Source organism: Saccopteryx leptura, chromosome 1 (genome assembly GCF_036850995.1).
Source record: "Saccopteryx leptura isolate mSacLep1 chromosome 1, mSacLep1_pri_phased_curated, whole genome shotgun sequence".
Classification (NCBI taxonomy): domain Eukaryota; kingdom Metazoa; phylum Chordata; class Mammalia; order Chiroptera; family Emballonuridae; genus Saccopteryx; species Saccopteryx leptura.
Genome location: NC_089503.1, coordinates 257,564,875 through 257,581,589, shown reverse-complemented (window position 1 = coordinate 257,581,589; position 16,715 = coordinate 257,564,875). Strand labels below are relative to the sequence as shown.

Genomic DNA, 16,715 nt, shown 5'->3' with positions numbered 1-16,715 from the left:
CTGGTGTGTCGTGAAGCCGTGCACTTCTGTCTTGTCTTTCTACCAGTCACTCCAACATGAGGCTCAGGCCATGTGAGCTGGACACACTCTCCCAGTCAGGCTCCAGCCCCCTTTGGTCCCCCACTGCCAGTCCTTACAGTCCTCTGGGCCTGAGGGCCTGCCCTGCCCCGCCCCTCCCTGCTACAGAGCCCTAGGGTACTCCCAGTGACCTGTCCAAGGCAGTAAGATTTTTTTCCCTGGAGCCTCCAGGGTGCCACTGAACTTTGTCCCACCCCCACCCCCACCCCCGGTTCTCATATGGGCTTCTGCTCAAGACCTATGGGGAGATAGTGAGGGCTCAGAACCACCTTTCCTCTTGTATGGTGGGGAAAACAGTGCTTCCCCCAGCCCACAAGATGACAGGATTCTGTGACCCTGCCCAGCCCTCTCTCCCACCGTGACAGTGTCTTCTGATCAGAGTTTACTCACTGGCCCCCTTCCCCCAGCTCTCCTCCATTCCCCAGAGGCATGCCCAGTATATGAACAGCTGTCCCCAGTCTCCTTCAACTTACAGTTTCTGTTAATGGAATTGATGCTGGGAGAGGATTCATCTGGGAAGAACACCCCAGCCTCTTCCACTTTCTTGGCAGCCTCAGCACTGATCTCTTTCCCCCAGCACATGCAGGGGTCCCTGTGCTTTTGGGGCTCCAGCCTCTTCAGTATAGTGCTTCCCCTCACCCCCACTGTACAGCTGCTATATCTTGATCCTGCAAACCCCCTAAACTATCCCCTTTTTTGTGTCTCACCAACAATAGTGTCCCTCTTCCCAGGTTTCCTACTGTGACCAGGGTCCTGAGCCCTGTATCCTGCATTTCCAATGTCCCGGTTTGGGGCTAGGCCTATAATGCTGGTGTCCCAGGTGTCCCAGTCACTGCCATTTGTATAAGGACATGTGTCTAGTTGCTGAGGTCTGTGTTGCTGTCTTGTCTCTTGCATGGAGTGGTGGGCTCTTGCAGGGCACCAGGTCCCTTATCCCTTTGGGTAGCATATGGCACCCTGAAGCCATGGATCTCACAGAACCTTAGTATGGCCCTGTGTGAAGCAGCTTATGATGGAGGTAGCCCTGCTTTAAGCAAAGCCTGTGTCTTCTGACCCAAGCAACAAGAGCCAGCACCCAGTCAAGGAACTTGGGGAATGCCAGGCCAAGGTGACAGGAGTCCAAAAGGCACCGTGAGATCTATCTCCCACCTGATAGTTGGCAACTTCATCGATTTCCTAGCCCATGCGCACCGGCTGAACCTCTCCCTTTCTGGGGTTTGCATACCAGAGGAGTTTGGCAAGGGGCATCCACCTGGCGAGTTCCTTATAGAGTGGGGAGGGGTGGGGCGTGGGGGGGGGTATGCTGGCTGTGTGCAGTCCTCACAGATGCCCACACAGTGGTGGCAACAAGCTGTTGGCTTTTGAGAAATTGGCACATACTGCCTTCTCCCTGCAGCACATCCACTGCGTCCCAACACTGAGGCCACTCTCCCGAGAGGAAGGAAAAGCTGGCCATGGTGTTGAGCATCTCCCCGTTTGCTCTGGTAGTACTGGGGAGGTTTGTTGGCCAGCCTGCCTCCTTTCTTCCCTCCCCTAAAGTACTCTCACTGTGGCCTTCCTGCGTGTCAGCACTCTCCTTACCTGTCCCATGGTTCTGTGGCCCGACCTTGGCCTACTCCTGCACCACTGCCTCTTTCACCTCAACTCAATATAATTGGGGATGGGAAGGAGAGCACTTCAGAGGGCAATGCCGTTGGAGGCAGCTGTGTGACCCTGGGGCAAATCCCTTAACTCTGAGTATCACTCTGCTTATCTGTCAAGTGGATATGATCACTTCATCACTTCAATTACCACCGTTGTTCCAGGACAGAGAAGGTGGGACTGTGGTCACTCAGGTTGCCTCAGTGACCTCTCACAAGAAAGTAGGGGGAGATATTAGGCAAAGAGGTCTCCATAGCTCAGCCCCCAGCCTGGGTGTTATCCTTTAATGGAGCTGGGGGTCAGGAGCTGAGGAGGGAGGCTTTTCAGGCATGGTCCCAGCTAAGAAAAAGTGGCAGGCAAGTAGGTAGGTGATGCTCCACATAGTCTCTTTCCCATGACTGACTCCCATACCAGACAGAATCCAGCCACCCTGTGTTACTGTCACCAGCCCTTCTGAACTCACCCTGTTTTCTCCTGATTTTGCATTCAAGATATCTCAGCTTTCTCCCTCAGGCCTCACTACCTTCTCTTTTCCTCTGCAGAGATGGCTCCAAAGTCCAAAAAGAAGGGGCACCCTGGGAGGGAGCAGAAGAAGGTACGTGATCTCACGGGTGTCCTTCCTCAGGGGAATGATGGCCACCAGCCTTTGTGGACCCTGGGTCTGGCCCAGGGTTTCTGCCTGCCTGATGTCAGCCTCTGTGTCTTCTGTCTGCAGCACCATCACCACCATCACCAGCAGCTGCAGCAAGCCCCGGGCCCTGGGCCCCAGCAGCCCCCACCCGCTCCCCAGCAGCCCCCACCACCCCCACCTCCGCAGCAGCAGCCACCACCACCACCCCCACCCTCCGTGCCGCAGCAGGCTGCCCCCACGATGAAGTCCTCGCCCCCACCCTTCATCGCCACCCAGGTGCCCGTCCTGGAGCCCCAGCTCCCAAGCAGCGTCTTCGACCCCATCAGCCATTTCACCCAGCCTATCCTGCACCTGCCGCAGCCCGAGCTGCCCCCACACCTCCCCCAGCCACCCGAGCACAGCACTCCGCCTCATCTCAACCAGCACTCAGTGGTCTCTCCTCCAGGTGAGCTGTGGCCATGGCCACCCAGGTTCAGGAAGGCCCCTCCATGCCCTGGTCTCACCACTCTGCAATTGGGCACTTGAGGCAAACTTTGGAACCCATCTCAGCTTCAGTTGTCTCTAAGGGTGTGTCTTCAGCTTCCCAGGGCTATTGTGGGAATTGCATAAAACACCCCAGGATAGATAGCCTTTGCAGAGAGTAAGTGCTTTGACAGAGAAAATACTGAGTCAGTTGTGCTGAGTCAGGCACTGTCAGATGAAAAAAGGTGTGATCCCTCTGCAGCTCCCAGTCAGGGCTAGGGGCCACATAGTCATCCAGATAGGAAGATCAGAAGGGGACATTTAGGACATAACTATCCTGAGACTTGAAGGACGATTGTGAAGACAGAACAGCTGGAGGGAGGAAGGGAGGTGGGAGGCACAGGGCACCTGGCAGGACATTGCTGGAGAAGGCTGTCCTGTAGACCTTCCTGGCAATTCTTTTATTCTGGATATGGTGAAAAGCTGAAAAAGGTGGGGAGAGAGTGCTAGTTGGAGATGGGTAGGTCAGGATGGAGTAGAAAAGACAGGCTGGGGACCATGGGAGCCTCACTGCCACACTGTTGTGTCTTTCTAGCTTTGCACAACGCGCTGCCCCAGCAGCCATCGAGGCCCAGCAACCGAGCTGCTGCCCTTCCCCCTAAGCCTGCCCGGCCCCCTGCTGTATCACCTGCCTTGGCCCAGCCACCCCTGCTTCCACAGCCCCCCATGGCCCAGCCACCCCAAGTGCTACTGCAGGAGGAAGAGGAGCCACCCACCCCGCCCCTCACCTCCATGCAGATGCAGCTCTACCTGCAGCAGCTGCAGAAGGTGCAGCCCTCCACACCTCTGCTCCCTTCCGTGAAGGTGCAGTCCCAGCCCCCAACTCCCTTGCCCCCCGCACCTCACCCCTCTGTGCAGCAGCAGCTACAGCAGCCACCACCGCCTCCGCCACCCCCACAGCCACAGCACCAGCCGCCCCCCCGGCCTGTGCACATGCAACCCATGCAGTTTCCCACCCATATCCAGCAGCCCCCACCGGCCCCAGGCCCACAGCCCCCCCACCCACCCCCAGGTCAGCAGCCACCCCCACCACAGCCCGCCAAGCCTCAGCAAGTCATCCAGCATCACCCTTCACCCCGGCACCACAAGTCGGACCCCTACTCAACCAGTAAGTGGCCCACTGCTTTTGGGCTTGAGGGAGGCTGGTACTGGGTCCAGTGTTTTTGTCCTTAAGCAGCCAGGCAGGTTAACTCATGTTTCGGGTTGAGGTTGGAGAGGGGTGGCTGAGAAGCAGATAGAGGTTCTTGCAGTGTTAACTGGCTGTGTCTTCCTTACAAGCTCAGATGACCAGGAATAAGGCCCCCACCGGCCCTTTTCTTAGAACTCAGTCAAGAATGCTGTAGTGCATCATGATTCCTGCTAGGTGAGGAAGCTACAAACTCGGGGAGGCACCCAATCCACCTCTGGGAGTTGCAGCAAGCTTCCTGGAGGAGGTGGCCAGAGGATAAGCAAGAGCTAGTTTATCAAACAGGGTGGGGTTTGAGTTCCAGGCAGAGCTGGGGCAGGCCTCGGCAGGGGGCTGCCCAGGAACCAGGTGCTCTGCTCTTGGTGCCATGAGGCACATCTGGTGGAGCCAGGACTATGTTGGGGAGAATTGGGCTGAAGTTCACAGATGGTACACCTCCTGCCTTCACCTCAAACCGTTCCCCTCTCCTGCGACTTGGCCCAGGCTTCCCTATTCCCCTCCACAGCATTGGTCAGGCCATGCCCTCTTAACCTTTCTTGGCCATTTGTTGTCTTAAGTGTCTAAACAAAACATCCTGGCCATCCCTGCTGTGGGTATGTAGCATCAGTGCCTCATGGTGTAGGCACATGCAAGGGTCAGGGTTGAGATCCCTGGACTTGACAGAGTAGCCCAACAGCCCAGCTTGGAGTGCAGCAGTGCTGCTCACAAATTGAACAACAAGGCCATAACTTTATGTGTGGCTCTAAGTGCTGGTGGAGGAAGCCACCAGCAGGCAGGTGATTCTTACAGATCATAGGACTGAGAGCCTACCGTCTCCCTGGTCAGCTTCAGCAGGTGCTCCAGAGGGAGAAACTCCAGGCAGGAGGCTGTCACAGTCATGGACCTGTGGCTGGCTGGCTGGAACACCTGGAGCAGGGCCACCCAGCTCCTAGTCCAGCAGAACCGGCCACATGGGCCTGGATGCCAAGGGACAAGCTGGTTCTTACCACCATGTCATCTCCAAACAGCTTTTTTGGCTCTAGAGAGAGTGCAGGGGGGATCAATTGTGGTCAGTTCTCAGCCCATTAAAATGGGTGCTTCTGCCCAGGGGGCCCATGGAGGGCCCAGTGGTGTCTGAGCTGGCAGATGGAGACAGATCAGTGGCAGAGCTGGCATGCAGAGCCTACGTTAGGTGGTATAGCGTAAGGCATGAGTCCAGAAACACAAGTGCTACAGATATGTAGCTTTTTTTGGTCCCATGGTGGAGCTGCTCAAAACATGTCAGGTTCAAACAGGAGGGTATCCCCTTGCTGGGGTGGATGGAAGAGTTGAGGGTAGAACTTGGTGTGTTTTTCAGCTGCCCAGTCCTGAGTGGCTAGCCAACTGTGACCGAGGGCTGTTTCCTCACCAGTGAAGCTGAGGTGTCAGGCTTTAGTGTCCAGCCATGCCTTTCCCAGGAACCAGTACTGGGACTTTCTGGGCTCGTTCCCTGTATAGGATGCTTGTACCCTGTGGCTGCCTGGTTCCCCCTGCCCACTGGTTGGATAAAGATGGGTGGGCTGGCCCATTTCCTACAAGAACCACAGCCAAGGACCTATTCTAACGCTGCTATGGTGCAGGCCAGTTCCAGGATAGCTCTAGGCTCAAAGCAGCTGCCTAGACAGGCAGGCCAAGCTACACTGGAAGAGCCAGGAGCCAGGCTCCCTGCTCTGTGAGATTATTGATTTGCCTTGAATTTAACCCAGGTATTGCCATAGAACAGGGGTCGGGAAACTTTTTGGCTGAGAGAGCCATGAACGCCACATATTTTAAAATGTAATTCCATGAGAGCCATACAATGACCCGGGTACCTTATGCATTATCCAATAAAAATTTGGTATTGTCCCAGAGGACAGCTATGATTGGCTCCAGCAACCATGAACATGAGCGGTAGGAAATGAATGGATTGTAATACATGAGAATGTTTTCTATTTTTAACGTTATTATTTTTTTTTATTAAAGGTTTGTCTGCGAGCCAGATGCAGTCATCAAAAAGAGCCACATCTGGCTCACGAGCCATAGATTCCCAACCCCTGCCATAGAACAGTCTGGAGAACTTTTTTTAAAAAGTACTCAGGCATAGACCCCACCTGGGATCAAATGTATCAGGTTCTGCACTTCTCAAAGCTTCCTTCCTGATGATTCTGACACACAGGTTTTAGACACCAGAAGCACATAGCTCCACAAAGTCCTGCTCCATGCTGAGCTCAGGGCCTGAATGAGCAGGCCAACAGGCCCTGTGTTGTAGGGCTTCTGCTGAGGGGCGCTCCTTGAGTTAGGAGGCCAGGCTGGGCTTAGAGCTAGTGCTGCTGGAGGACCTGCACACCAGTCTGATTGACATGCTCATTGTCCCCTCTCCTAGGTCACCTCCGTGAAGCCCCCTCCCCGCTTATGATACATTCCCCCCAGATGCAACAGTTCCAGAACCTGACCCACCAATCACCACCCCAGCAAAGCGTCCAGCCGAAGAAGCAGGTAAAGAGCAGGGCTGGGCCTCGGCCCCCAGGGCCAGGCACGGGCCAGGGCCAAGGCTTCCTGCCCACCTCACCAGCCGCCATGCCTGTGCCGTCCCAGGAGCTTCGTTCGGCCTCTGTGGTCCAGTCCCAGCCCCAGCCCCTGGTGGTGGTGAAGGAGGAGAAGATCCACTCACCTATCATTCGCAGCGAGCCCTTCAGCCCCTCACTGCGGCCGGATCCCCCCAAACACCCAGAGAGCATCAAGGCCCCCGTCCACCTGCCCCAGCGTGAGTGTCCTATACATTTGCAGTCAGGGCTGAACATGAGCTGCTTATGGGCCGCCCAGCCCAGTGTTCTCCCTCAGGTGAAGGACCCAGGCCTACAAGCTGTTTGTGTTCCAGGGCCCGAGATGAAGCCTGTGGACGTTGGGAGGCCTGTGATCCGGCCCCCTGAGCAGAATGCACCTCCGCCAGGGGCTCCTGACAAGGACAAACAGAAACAGGAGCCGAAGACACCAGTTGCACCTAAAAAGGTAGGGTCCGTGGGCTCACAAGTGCACCTCACCTCCCACCCCCACCCCAGGGAGGTATCCATATGGTGGCAGGGCCCCTCGCCCACCTAGTGGTCTCTCTGCCTCGCAGGACCTCAAAATCAAGAACATGGGCTCCTGGGCTAGCCTGGTGCAGAAGCACCCCACCACCCCATCCTCCACAGCTAAGTCATCCAGCGACAGCTTTGAGCAGTTCCGCCGGGCTGCCCGTGAGAAAGAGGAACGTGAGAAGGCCCTGAAGGCGCAGGCCGAGCATGCAGAGAAAGAGAAGGAGCGACTACGGCAGGAGCGCATGAGGTGGGTCCAGACTCCACCGGTGGGGGCTCCTGGGGCATTGTGGGCTCAAGGCTGACCTGGAGCCCTGCTCTGCTCAGGAGCCGCGAGGATGAGGACGCACTGGAACAGGCCCGGCGAGCCCATGAGGAGGCACGCCGGCGCCAGGAGCAGCAGCAGCAGCAGCAGCGGCAGGAGCAACAGCAGCAGCAACAGCAACAGCAACAGGCAGCTGCAGTGGCTGCAGCTGCTGCAGCCCCCCAGGCCCAGAGCTCCCAGCCCCAGTCCATGCTGGACCAGCAGCGGGAGCTGGCCCGAAAGCGAGAGCAGGAGCGAAGGCGCCGGGAAGCAGTGAGTCAGGGACCGGGTGGGAGACCCTTGAGCAGGGGTCCAGGCCTGAAGGAGCTTGAAAAGGGGACCCTGAACCCAGAGAGGAGCAGGGGCATCACTCTGAGAAGTAGGGCAGGCAGGGACCGTCAGGTGGTTGCTTGGAAGAGGCACCTGTTTGTCCACACCTGCTGGCCTGTGTGCCCCAAAGTTCCAGGGAGTGGACCATAAGGGCGCAGCCGATGCTGGAGGGGTGGGAGGGCACACATCCTTCACTTCCTGATTTCCTCCCTCTCTTCCCTAGATGGCAGCTACCATTGACATGAATTTCCAGAGTGACCTATTGTCAATATTTGAAGAAAATCTTTTCTGAGAGCACCTAGGTGACTTCTGACTTTGATTTTCTGGCAAAAAGTTGACTCTCCATAGTGTTAGGGCGGCAGTGGAGGCGATAGCGGAGCGGGCCTCGCCCTCGTGCATGCTGTGCCGGGGCGGGCCTGACGGGCAGTTGAGGACTACAGAGCCCGTCTGCCTTACAGCCAGCCGAATGTCCTGCCACCCTCACAGGACATCAGCTTAGAGCACGTCTCGCCATGAGCAAGTGCCGGCCAGACCTAAGTCCGCATCCCTGCGTGCGGGCAGAGGCCCTACTCTCCGCCAAATGTCTACACAGTATACACAGGACATTGTTGCTGCCGCTACCGTGACTGGTTTTCTGTCCCCAAGAACATGACGTTCATGACGTCCTGCCTGACGGGAGTCCTCCCCCACACCCCAGCCTCAGTTGCCCGCCCCCAGGAGACCAGGGCAGGCCCCAGTGAGCTGGAGGCAGAAGAGGGCACCGGCCCATCCCCTTGCTGGCACTGACTTTGCCTTGAACAGATCCCACCCCTACCCTCCCCCCCCACAAGCCTTTAATCGAGAGCCGCTCTCTGTGTTTGCTTGTGCAAAAGGGAATAGTGCCGTGGAGGTGTGTGTGTGTCCACGGCAATCCAGAGCGAGGTGACTGTCATGCGCGTGTCGGCCGGCCTCGCAGGGTCAGTGAGGCCACCAACCAAAGTCAGTTCCTTCCCACTTGTGTTTCTGGGGGTTTTTTCTATATATTTTTTTCATTGGATTCTATTTTATTTTTAATTTCTCTATTCTCCAAACACAATGGCACTGCTTATCTCTGAAATGGTGTGATCCTCTCCTCATTGGGCAGCAGCTGCCACTGCGCTGTGGGTAGTGTGTGACCATGGCTGTACTATATAGTGAAACATAGTTGGCATTTTTTTGTTTGAAGTTTGTTGGTGACTCCACCAAACTAGTGTAAAAAAAAACCCCAAAAAACTAAAAACTAAAAAACCCTCAAAAGATGAAAATGCTGCCTAAATTTTACTGTTTTGAACTTTATTGGTCTGTTTTTTAATTATAAAACCAGAAAGCTCTGTTCTCTTTTCCCTTCCCAACCCCATGTGTTGGCTTCTTTGTTTTTTAATGTCAAATCTGTTTGTTTTTTTACCAGAAAAGGAAGTCGGGCCAGGGCACAAGTTGGGTGTCAGGGCTGCAGACAGAGGCAGAGGCTCCTGGCCCAGCACCTACCTGGTGCCTGCCCACCCAGCCAGCCGCCACTTCCCCCACTTTTTAAAAAAAATGTATAATTGGAGCCCTTGGTGAGGTTACACGTGCCATGAGAACCCACTCTACACCACAATGCTGGTGCCTCAGTGTTGGCCAAACTCTGGAGTCAGTGACTGGTTTGACTTTCATACAGTGAAACATGCATTTGGTCTGTACTGATCATGGAATAAACACATCTCTCTTTTTTAATGCTGGCGTCTCCCTGACATTTCTTTGTGAACCATGTTTTCTAGTAGGCCCAGGAGTTTCCGGACCCGACCATGTCTGCCCAAGAACAACCTGGGGCCACCTAGCCCATCTGTCTGTCCCTGCTGAACCTATGACAGGGAGCCCAGGTACCCATTCTTACCTCTTAGGCAGGTGACATGCTCCAGCTAAACCTGGCCAGACTCCAGACAGTATTCTCCTTCACCCTCCTCCATCTTTGTCCCCCACTCAACCAGGGGACTTGGGCCACTTCTCCCACCTTGCCTGCCTCTACCTGACTCTTTTCATTTAAGCTCAGGGTTAACCAGATATTCTTAGATAAGTGTACATTCTCCCAACTATAGTAAATCTCCCTCACACGCATGCAGATGCACACACACATTCCTGCCATAGAGAGCCCAGGAGGTGGCCACCCTGCCTTTGTGCCCAACAGTAGCCACAAGGCAAGCTTGGTACCCAGGAGCATCCTCTAGATGTAAGATGAAAGTACATAATTTATATGTATTCAGAGACACAAACTGATTGAAACCTTCTAGCACTGTTTATTAACCCATATCCCGCCCTCCTTTTTTTTTTATTAGAAAGGCACAGTGTATATTATGTTTGGGATCTCCTAAACCTCCTAGTGAGAGTGCAGTTCCAGCATCCAGCCAAAGCCCCATCAGCACCCCTACACACCCCTGCCCCACTGTCCAGGCATTTCCTTATAAACCACTGTGCTTGTTCAAGTATGACTTGCATTTTGGTTCTTTGGGGTTTCTTCCATCTCCCACACCCTCGCTTTTGTTCTATTTTGGTCCAAAACTTCCCCAGGCCTGGTCCCACTATTTAGCTAAGAAATGGTTTTATCTGCACCTTCCTTCTAAAGAGTGAACTCTGCCATGGCCCTCTCCATACTTCCCTCATAGGTGTTTCTCTAGCTGGGTTGTAATTAAAATTTGGGTTTACTTAATTTCTCTCACCATTTCCCAATCCCTTCCACAGTACTAGAAATCTTAGTCCTATACAAGAGTGAGAGGTGTGTACAAGCCCCCACTGTACTGTATGCACGGATCGCTTGGCCAATAATTATGTCAGTGAATCTGAGACTTGTATTAAACACTTTAGACATTTGTAGAAGGGAATTCGTAGACTTTTCACTTATATACTAAAGGGTTTTTTTTTTTTTTTTTGTGCAGTTCTCATTGCAAAAATAAACATTTGTACTGAATATAAAATTACTATCCTGTGACTGCTGCTGTTTCTGTTTGAGGGTAGAGCTGGGGGTGGCAGTGGGGATGTGAGAAGTTTGTTGTGTAGCAGAGAAAGAAGGGATATCTCCAGAAGCCCACCAGCCATGCAACCAGGTTAGAGAACTCGGGAGGGATACCAGGGTTGTCAAGTAGAGAATTGATTTTATGGAAAGTGTAAAAGTAACTAAAGCTATATAGCACAGGCTAATCATGTAAGAAAATAAAGGTAAGTAATAAGTGCTGGGAGAACAAACATTTGTACAGTACAGGCAGTGTAATCATAGATGGTTACTTGACTGCTTTGTTTACTGAGGCCGAACCACATAAAATCAGTATTGCCTTTTAAGTAACAACCCGTGGACTTAATTATGGTCCCAGGACAGTATAATGTTCAGCGTTAACAATACAAAGGTAAGCTTAACAGTGGAAGGTGGAAGGGAGAGTGGGAGGTGACAAAAAGGGAGGAATGTTTCAATTAGAGAAACCAAAAGAAAAACTGCAGATGAAAACAGCATGTCCAGTGGTGGTGACATAAGAGTCAATGACAATATCCCAAATTGCTAACCAAGAATAGGCACATAAACACATTTAAGAGACACCTAGGATAGCCGCAGAAAGCTAAAAACGTTCCAGTGAGTGCCACCAGGCAGAAGGAGAGGTGGAGCCCAAATTACTGATTTCTCAAAATTCTGGATTGCTGTTTAGCCAGCTGTGTGGCTTTAGACCAATGACTTAATCCCCTAATTGCAGGTTCACGGTATGTAATACATAGGGATGTGATAACAGAACCTACACGTAATAGGGTTGTTGTAAGGGTTAAATGAGTGACCCTGAAATATACAGCATCTAGGAGGGAAGGTTGCAAAACGATGAGGAAGAAACCTCTCACCTGGCCCGGCCCTGCTTCCTCTCGCAGCTACAGTCTCAGTGACTCAAAGAAGCCCAGCCTTAGGGCACTACGAGGAATCAGTGTATCCTCGCTGCCACAGGCGGAACCGCACACTTGCGGATTGCCCTCAGGTGGAAGCTGTCGCCCGCACGTCAAAAATGACCGCCGCAATACAATCACAGCTGCGCAGAGGCGGGCCGGCGGGCCCACTGAGCCAACTGGAGGCTAGCGCGGGGTCGAGACCGTAGGACCTGCCGTTGGAACCAGGGCTAGGTGAGGATACTGATAGGTCTCTCGGAGCCAGGCTGAGGGGAGGGTCGCGCGTTCTAGGGCGGATAGCTTCCAGGAGGCTGTGGCCGGGGCTCCGGACGCCATCTCGGGCCGCGGCAAACGTCCACGTTGCCCACCTAGTCTCAGCTGTGGCGCACTGTGCCCCTTGTTCCCGCTTCCGGTCCCGCCTGACCGGCCATATTAAGCCCTAGCACCGCCTCCTCGTTTCATTGGCCCGGATCCAAGCCGGCCCCCAGTCACTGGCCCAGTCCTCTCACTTGCCTTCCCAACGTGAGACCCCCACCTTTTCTGGACTCCGCCTTCTTCCCGCCCACGCTCCCAAGCCATGCCCCCAGTCCCCACTATGCTCCTGAGTCAGGTTTGGTCCACCTTTCCGGCTCGTAGGCCATACCTACCCTTTAGTGCCCCGACCCTTCGCTCTAGGCTCCTCCCGTTTCTACCAGGACTCCCCGTCTTTCCTGTTCATGCAGGACCCCAATCTTCAAGAGTTTAGACCCCCCCACCACCTGCTACGGGAGTTCTATTAGGCCACGCCCTGTTCTTAGGCCCCGCCCACCGCTCTAGTGTCCGGCACCCCTTCACTCTAAGTCTCCTCCCCACCCACCGAAGCCTGGTCCTCGCAAGCTCCACCTCCGCACCCTAGCCTGGTTCCCTGTGGCCGTCCTGCCCAGGTATTTACTAGACACAGGTAAGTCTTGTGTGGTGGTGGTTTCGGCCTGAGCTGCCCATCCTTCTCTTCGCGAGTTCCGCAAGCCCCGACGGCACGGAGGGACCCAAGGCCAAAGGCGGTGGGCCCCGCAGTGCGGACCCCGCCTCGGAGCTACTGCCCGCGCCCCTGGCCGAGACAACCGACGGCTGCACGGTCGTTCCGAGACGTAGCGACATGCCTGAGCTGGTGGTGACGGCGCTACTTGCGCCGTCGCGCCTCACTCTGAAGCTGCTGCGCGCTTTCATGTGGAGCCTGGTGTTTGCTGCCGCGCTGCTGACCGCCGCGGTCTACTGCTGCATCGCGTTCACGCACGTGCTGTGCCGGCCCCGGCGCGGCTGCTGCGGGCGCCCCCGGCGCATCCCACCTGCCTGCTTACGCGACCCCGAGCTAGGGGAGCACTGCTTCCTGACCCTCAAGGTGAGTACGCGGGGAACCGTCGGGGTTGCGGGGGTCGAGCAGCCTGGGAGGCGGGGTCTGGGGCATGGTAAACTAAGCCCAAATTATTGAATCCAACTTTAAGTCGGCGGGTGTGGAATTGGGAGGAAGGGTTTTAAGCATAAGGAAAAGGAGTTCCCCAGATCTCATTCTATACCTCCCCTAGAGTTCAGGCCTGCGTCTGCATTATGTCTCGGCTGGACGCGGCAACGGACCCTTCATGCTGTTTCTGCACGGCTTCCCCGAGAACTGGTCTGTCTGAGGCCCAGGGGCCTAGGTGCACAGGACAGGGGCGAGATGGAGCTCGGACCACCAGGGCAACCAGGAGGCAGGATGAAGGCTGGGTAGACTGGGGCCGCAAAGATATAACGCCCTGATGAGGCGCTCTGGGGCAGACATCTATATAGGACCCGAGGACCAGAGACCCTAAGAGATGAGACAAAGAGGAATCTATCTTAATTCTGCCTGGCATCCAGGGTGCAGTAACCTCACGCTGAGTCTGGAGTTCCCCATCCTCCTTTTTGAGAAATCCAAAGCAGGAAGGTGGGGTTGCTAAAGGATTCTGCTGGGTGAGGGCGGAGGTACAGCTTGGGCACCCTGATTCAAACTCCCTCCCTCTTCTGCCTGGACAGGTTTTCCTGGCGCTACCAGCTCCGGGAGTTCCAGAGCCACTTCCACGTGGTGGCTGTGGACCTGCGTGGATATGGCTCCTCTGATTCACCAAAGGATGTGGATTGTTACACTATAGACCTGCTGATGGCGGACATCCAAGATGTTATCCTAGGCCTGGGTGGGGATGTGCCCCCATCCCAACCCTGGCCTCCCCTACCCCTGCCTCCCCTCTACCTGGTATCTCACTTACTCCAGTTCCTCTGATCCCCCAGGTTACTCCAAGTGCATCCTTGTGGCCCATGACTGGGGTGCAGTACTAGCCTGGAATTTCTCCATCTACTACCCATCCCTGGTGGAGCGGATGGTGGTGGTCAGTGCCGCCCCCATGTCAGTGTACCAAGGTGTGTCAGGGAATCCAGGATGCAAGGGTATATTGTCTAGGATGCAAGAATATGTCATTTGAAGGGGCATGTGTTTATGTCTACACTTCATCCAGTAGTCAACACTCTAGGTGCAGGAGGGTGCAGCAGTGAACCGGTCTCTTCCCCTGTGGAACTCCCAATTTACAATCAACGATAGTATGCCTGATCTGTGGTGGTGCAGTGGATAAAGCGTCGACCTGGAATGCTGAGGTCGCCAGTTCGAAACCCTGGGATTGTCTGGTCAAGGCACATATGGGAGCTGACACTTCCTGCTTCTCCCTCTTCTCTCTCTCTCTAAAATGAATTAAAAACAATCAGTGACAGCCCTGGCTGGTTGGCTCAGTGGTAGAGCATCGGCCTGGCGTGCGGGAGTCCCGGGTTTGATTCCTGGCCAGGGCACACAGGAGAGGCGCCCATCTGCTTCTCCACCCCTCCCCCTCTCCTTCCTCTCTGTCTCTCTCTTCCCCTTCTGCAGCCAAGGCTCCGCTGGAGCAAAGTTGGCCCAGGTGCTGAGGATGGCTCCATGGCCTCTGCCTCAGGTGCTAGAATGGCTCTGGTTGCAACAGAGCGATGCCCCAGATGGGCAGAGCATCGCCCCCTGGTGGGCATGCCGGGTGGATCCGGTCGGGCGCATGCAGGAGTCTGTCTGCCTCCCCGTTTCTGGCTTCTGGAAAATACAAAACAACAACAACAAAAAACGAAACCAGTCAGTGACAGTACATTTAGGAGTAACTCACATTTTTTGAGCACTTACAGGTAACAATTTCTCTGACAAGTAGCCTCATACAGTAACCTATACAAGCTTCCTAGGCTTATGGAAGTGTTATTATCTCCATGATCCAGTTGGGGAAACAGAGAGATTAAATGGCTTTCTTTTAGCAATGAAGACATAGGTAACTAAGCAACTGCAATAGCATAAGATGCCATCTCTGGCTACCTAGTGTTCATCATGTCACCTGATTTTAATTCCCAGCATTGTAGTCATAGCTATATGCATGATCATTCTTTTCTTTCTCTCTTTTTCATTCTTTCTCTCTCTGTTCTTTCCTGCCTGTCTTCATCTCTAGACTGTCAGTTCCCTGAGGGCAAGGGAGTTTTGTCTGTCCTGTTCACTGCTGTGTCTCTAGAGTCTAGAACAGGACTGGCTTACAGTAGGTGCTGAATAAATGTTTGTTGAATTAAGCAGGCCTGGGCAAGTGAAGCATACCAGTGGCTGTGGGGTCTCCCAGGAGCTGCAGAGGGAGGTGGTCCAATTCTCTAGGTACAGTGACTACTCAGCAGGGAGGGAAGCTGGTGCCAGGGTGAAGGGGAAAGTCGAGTGTCATCACAGGCTCAGACAGGCAGCGGTTGCATGCCTGAGTGTTGGCAAATCCTTGTGTCTGACCACGGTTTATATAGAGGTGCAGGGGTGTGGAGCCACCCCAAGCCTAGGCCTCATTTCTGCATTCCCCTCCCCCTAGACTACTCATTGCGCCACGTTGGCCAGTTCTTCCGCTCCAACTACGTGTTCCTGTTTCAGCTTCCCTGGCTGCCTGAGAAGTTGCTGTCCATGTCTGATTTCCAGGTGAAGTGGGCTGAAGGCCGGGAGTTAAGGGGAAGGTAGAGAGCAGTTGGTTTGGACTGGGTAGGATGAGCACAAGCCAGAGTCCTGTTGTGTTCCCAGATCCTGAAGACCTCCCTCACCCACCACAAGAGGGGTATCCCACACTTGAGTCCCAATGAGCTTGAGGCCTTTCTTTATGACTTGTCACAGCCCAGTGGCCTCACGGGTCCCATCAATTACTACCGAAACCTCTTCAGGTAAGACCAGACCCAGACAGAAGCTCAAGAGATTTGTTGGGGAAGTGGGTGGGGATAGCCATCCTTTTGCCTGTCTATCTTGGCCATAGGAACTTCCCCCTGGAGCCCCAGGAGCTGGCCACACCCACCCTGCTGCTGTGGGGGGAGAAGGACCCCTACTTCCAGCAGGGCCTAGTGGGGGCCATCAGAAGTCGCTTTGTGCCTGGCCGCCTGGAGGCCCACATCCTGCCAGGTGTGGGGCACTGGCTCCCACAGAGCCACCCTGAGGAAATGCACCAGTACATGTGGGCTTTCTTGCAAGACCTGCTGCACTAGTGGCCCTCGCTCACTGGTCTGTGTGCACTAGAGAGCCTACATACAAAGGTGGTCTGGATCATGCATAAGTGTGGAACTCCTAGATTACACACAAGTGCATCTGTGGGTGCTCTGGTGCACACCAACCCATATGCTCACACACAAATATGAATGTGCATGTGTGAGCACATACTTTGACCCCAGAAAACCAGGATGCCTCTACCCCATGGCGCTAGATGCTGAGTGTTCTTCCCGTCCTTGGGGCCCCAGTTTTCTTAACAAAATCACCCACCCCTGAACCATAAACTCTGACCTTCCTGTCCCTGTTTTCTACCTCCAATCTGGTTCTTCAGCTAAATGTTGCTTTGTTCAATACAGTAATGGTAATCATATTTGGTGACTTCTATTTAATTGCAAATTAATTAAATACAATTAAAAACTCAATTTCTCAGTCACACTAGCCATCATTCAAGGGCATAAGCATGAGTAGTTTTTGTTTATTTGTTTGTTTGTTTTGAG

At 54.2% G+C, this 16,715-nt stretch overlaps 2 protein-coding genes across 13 annotated transcripts in view; both read left to right on the top strand.

The window, feature by feature from the left end:
- Window positions 1-9,494, top strand: part of BRD4 (bromodomain containing 4) — a 94,111-nt gene extending 84,617 nt beyond the window's left edge. For 8 of the 10 annotated variants that reach the window (XM_066348493.1, XM_066348427.1, XM_066348438.1 and 5 more), the window contains 8 exons: window positions 2,262-2,314; window positions 2,435-2,795; window positions 3,408-3,980; window positions 6,439-6,819; window positions 6,934-7,064; window positions 7,174-7,379; window positions 7,457-7,706; window positions 7,987-9,494. In XM_066348493.1, the coding sequence (XP_066204590.1) occupies window positions 2,262-2,314; window positions 2,435-2,795; window positions 3,408-3,980; window positions 6,439-6,819; window positions 6,934-7,064; window positions 7,174-7,379; window positions 7,457-7,706; window positions 7,987-8,055 (2,024 nt within the window). In that variant the 3' untranslated portion in view covers window positions 8,056-9,494. The remainder of the gene's footprint in view (window positions 1-2,261; window positions 2,315-2,434; window positions 2,796-3,407; window positions 3,981-6,438; window positions 6,820-6,933; window positions 7,065-7,173; window positions 7,380-7,456; window positions 7,707-7,986) is intronic. The other 2 variants (XM_066348476.1, XM_066348465.1) reach the window with 1 other exon arrangement.
- Window positions 9,495-11,717: 2,223 nt separating this feature from the next.
- Window positions 11,718-16,635, top strand: EPHX3 (epoxide hydrolase 3). 3 transcript variants are annotated; one of them, XM_066348227.1, is made up of 8 exons: window positions 11,718-11,906; window positions 12,534-13,050; window positions 13,235-13,320; window positions 13,701-13,858; window positions 13,953-14,081; window positions 15,563-15,666; window positions 15,766-15,902; window positions 15,992-16,635. In XM_066348227.1, exons 2-8 carry the CDS (start codon window positions 12,808-12,810, stop codon window positions 16,215-16,217), a joined length of 1,083 nt encoding a protein of 360 aa, XP_066204324.1. In that variant the 5' UTR covers window positions 11,718-11,906; window positions 12,534-12,807; the 3' UTR covers window positions 16,218-16,635. The 3 variants fall into 3 exon arrangements, with proteins under 3 accessions (XP_066204324.1, XP_066204331.1, XP_066204314.1); XM_066348234.1 differs by lacking the exon at window positions 11,718-11,906 and having other exon boundaries at window positions 12,347-13,050; window positions 15,856-15,902; XM_066348217.1 differs by lacking the exon at window positions 11,718-11,906 and having other exon boundaries at window positions 12,351-13,050.
- Window positions 16,636-16,715: the final 80 nt, after the last annotated feature.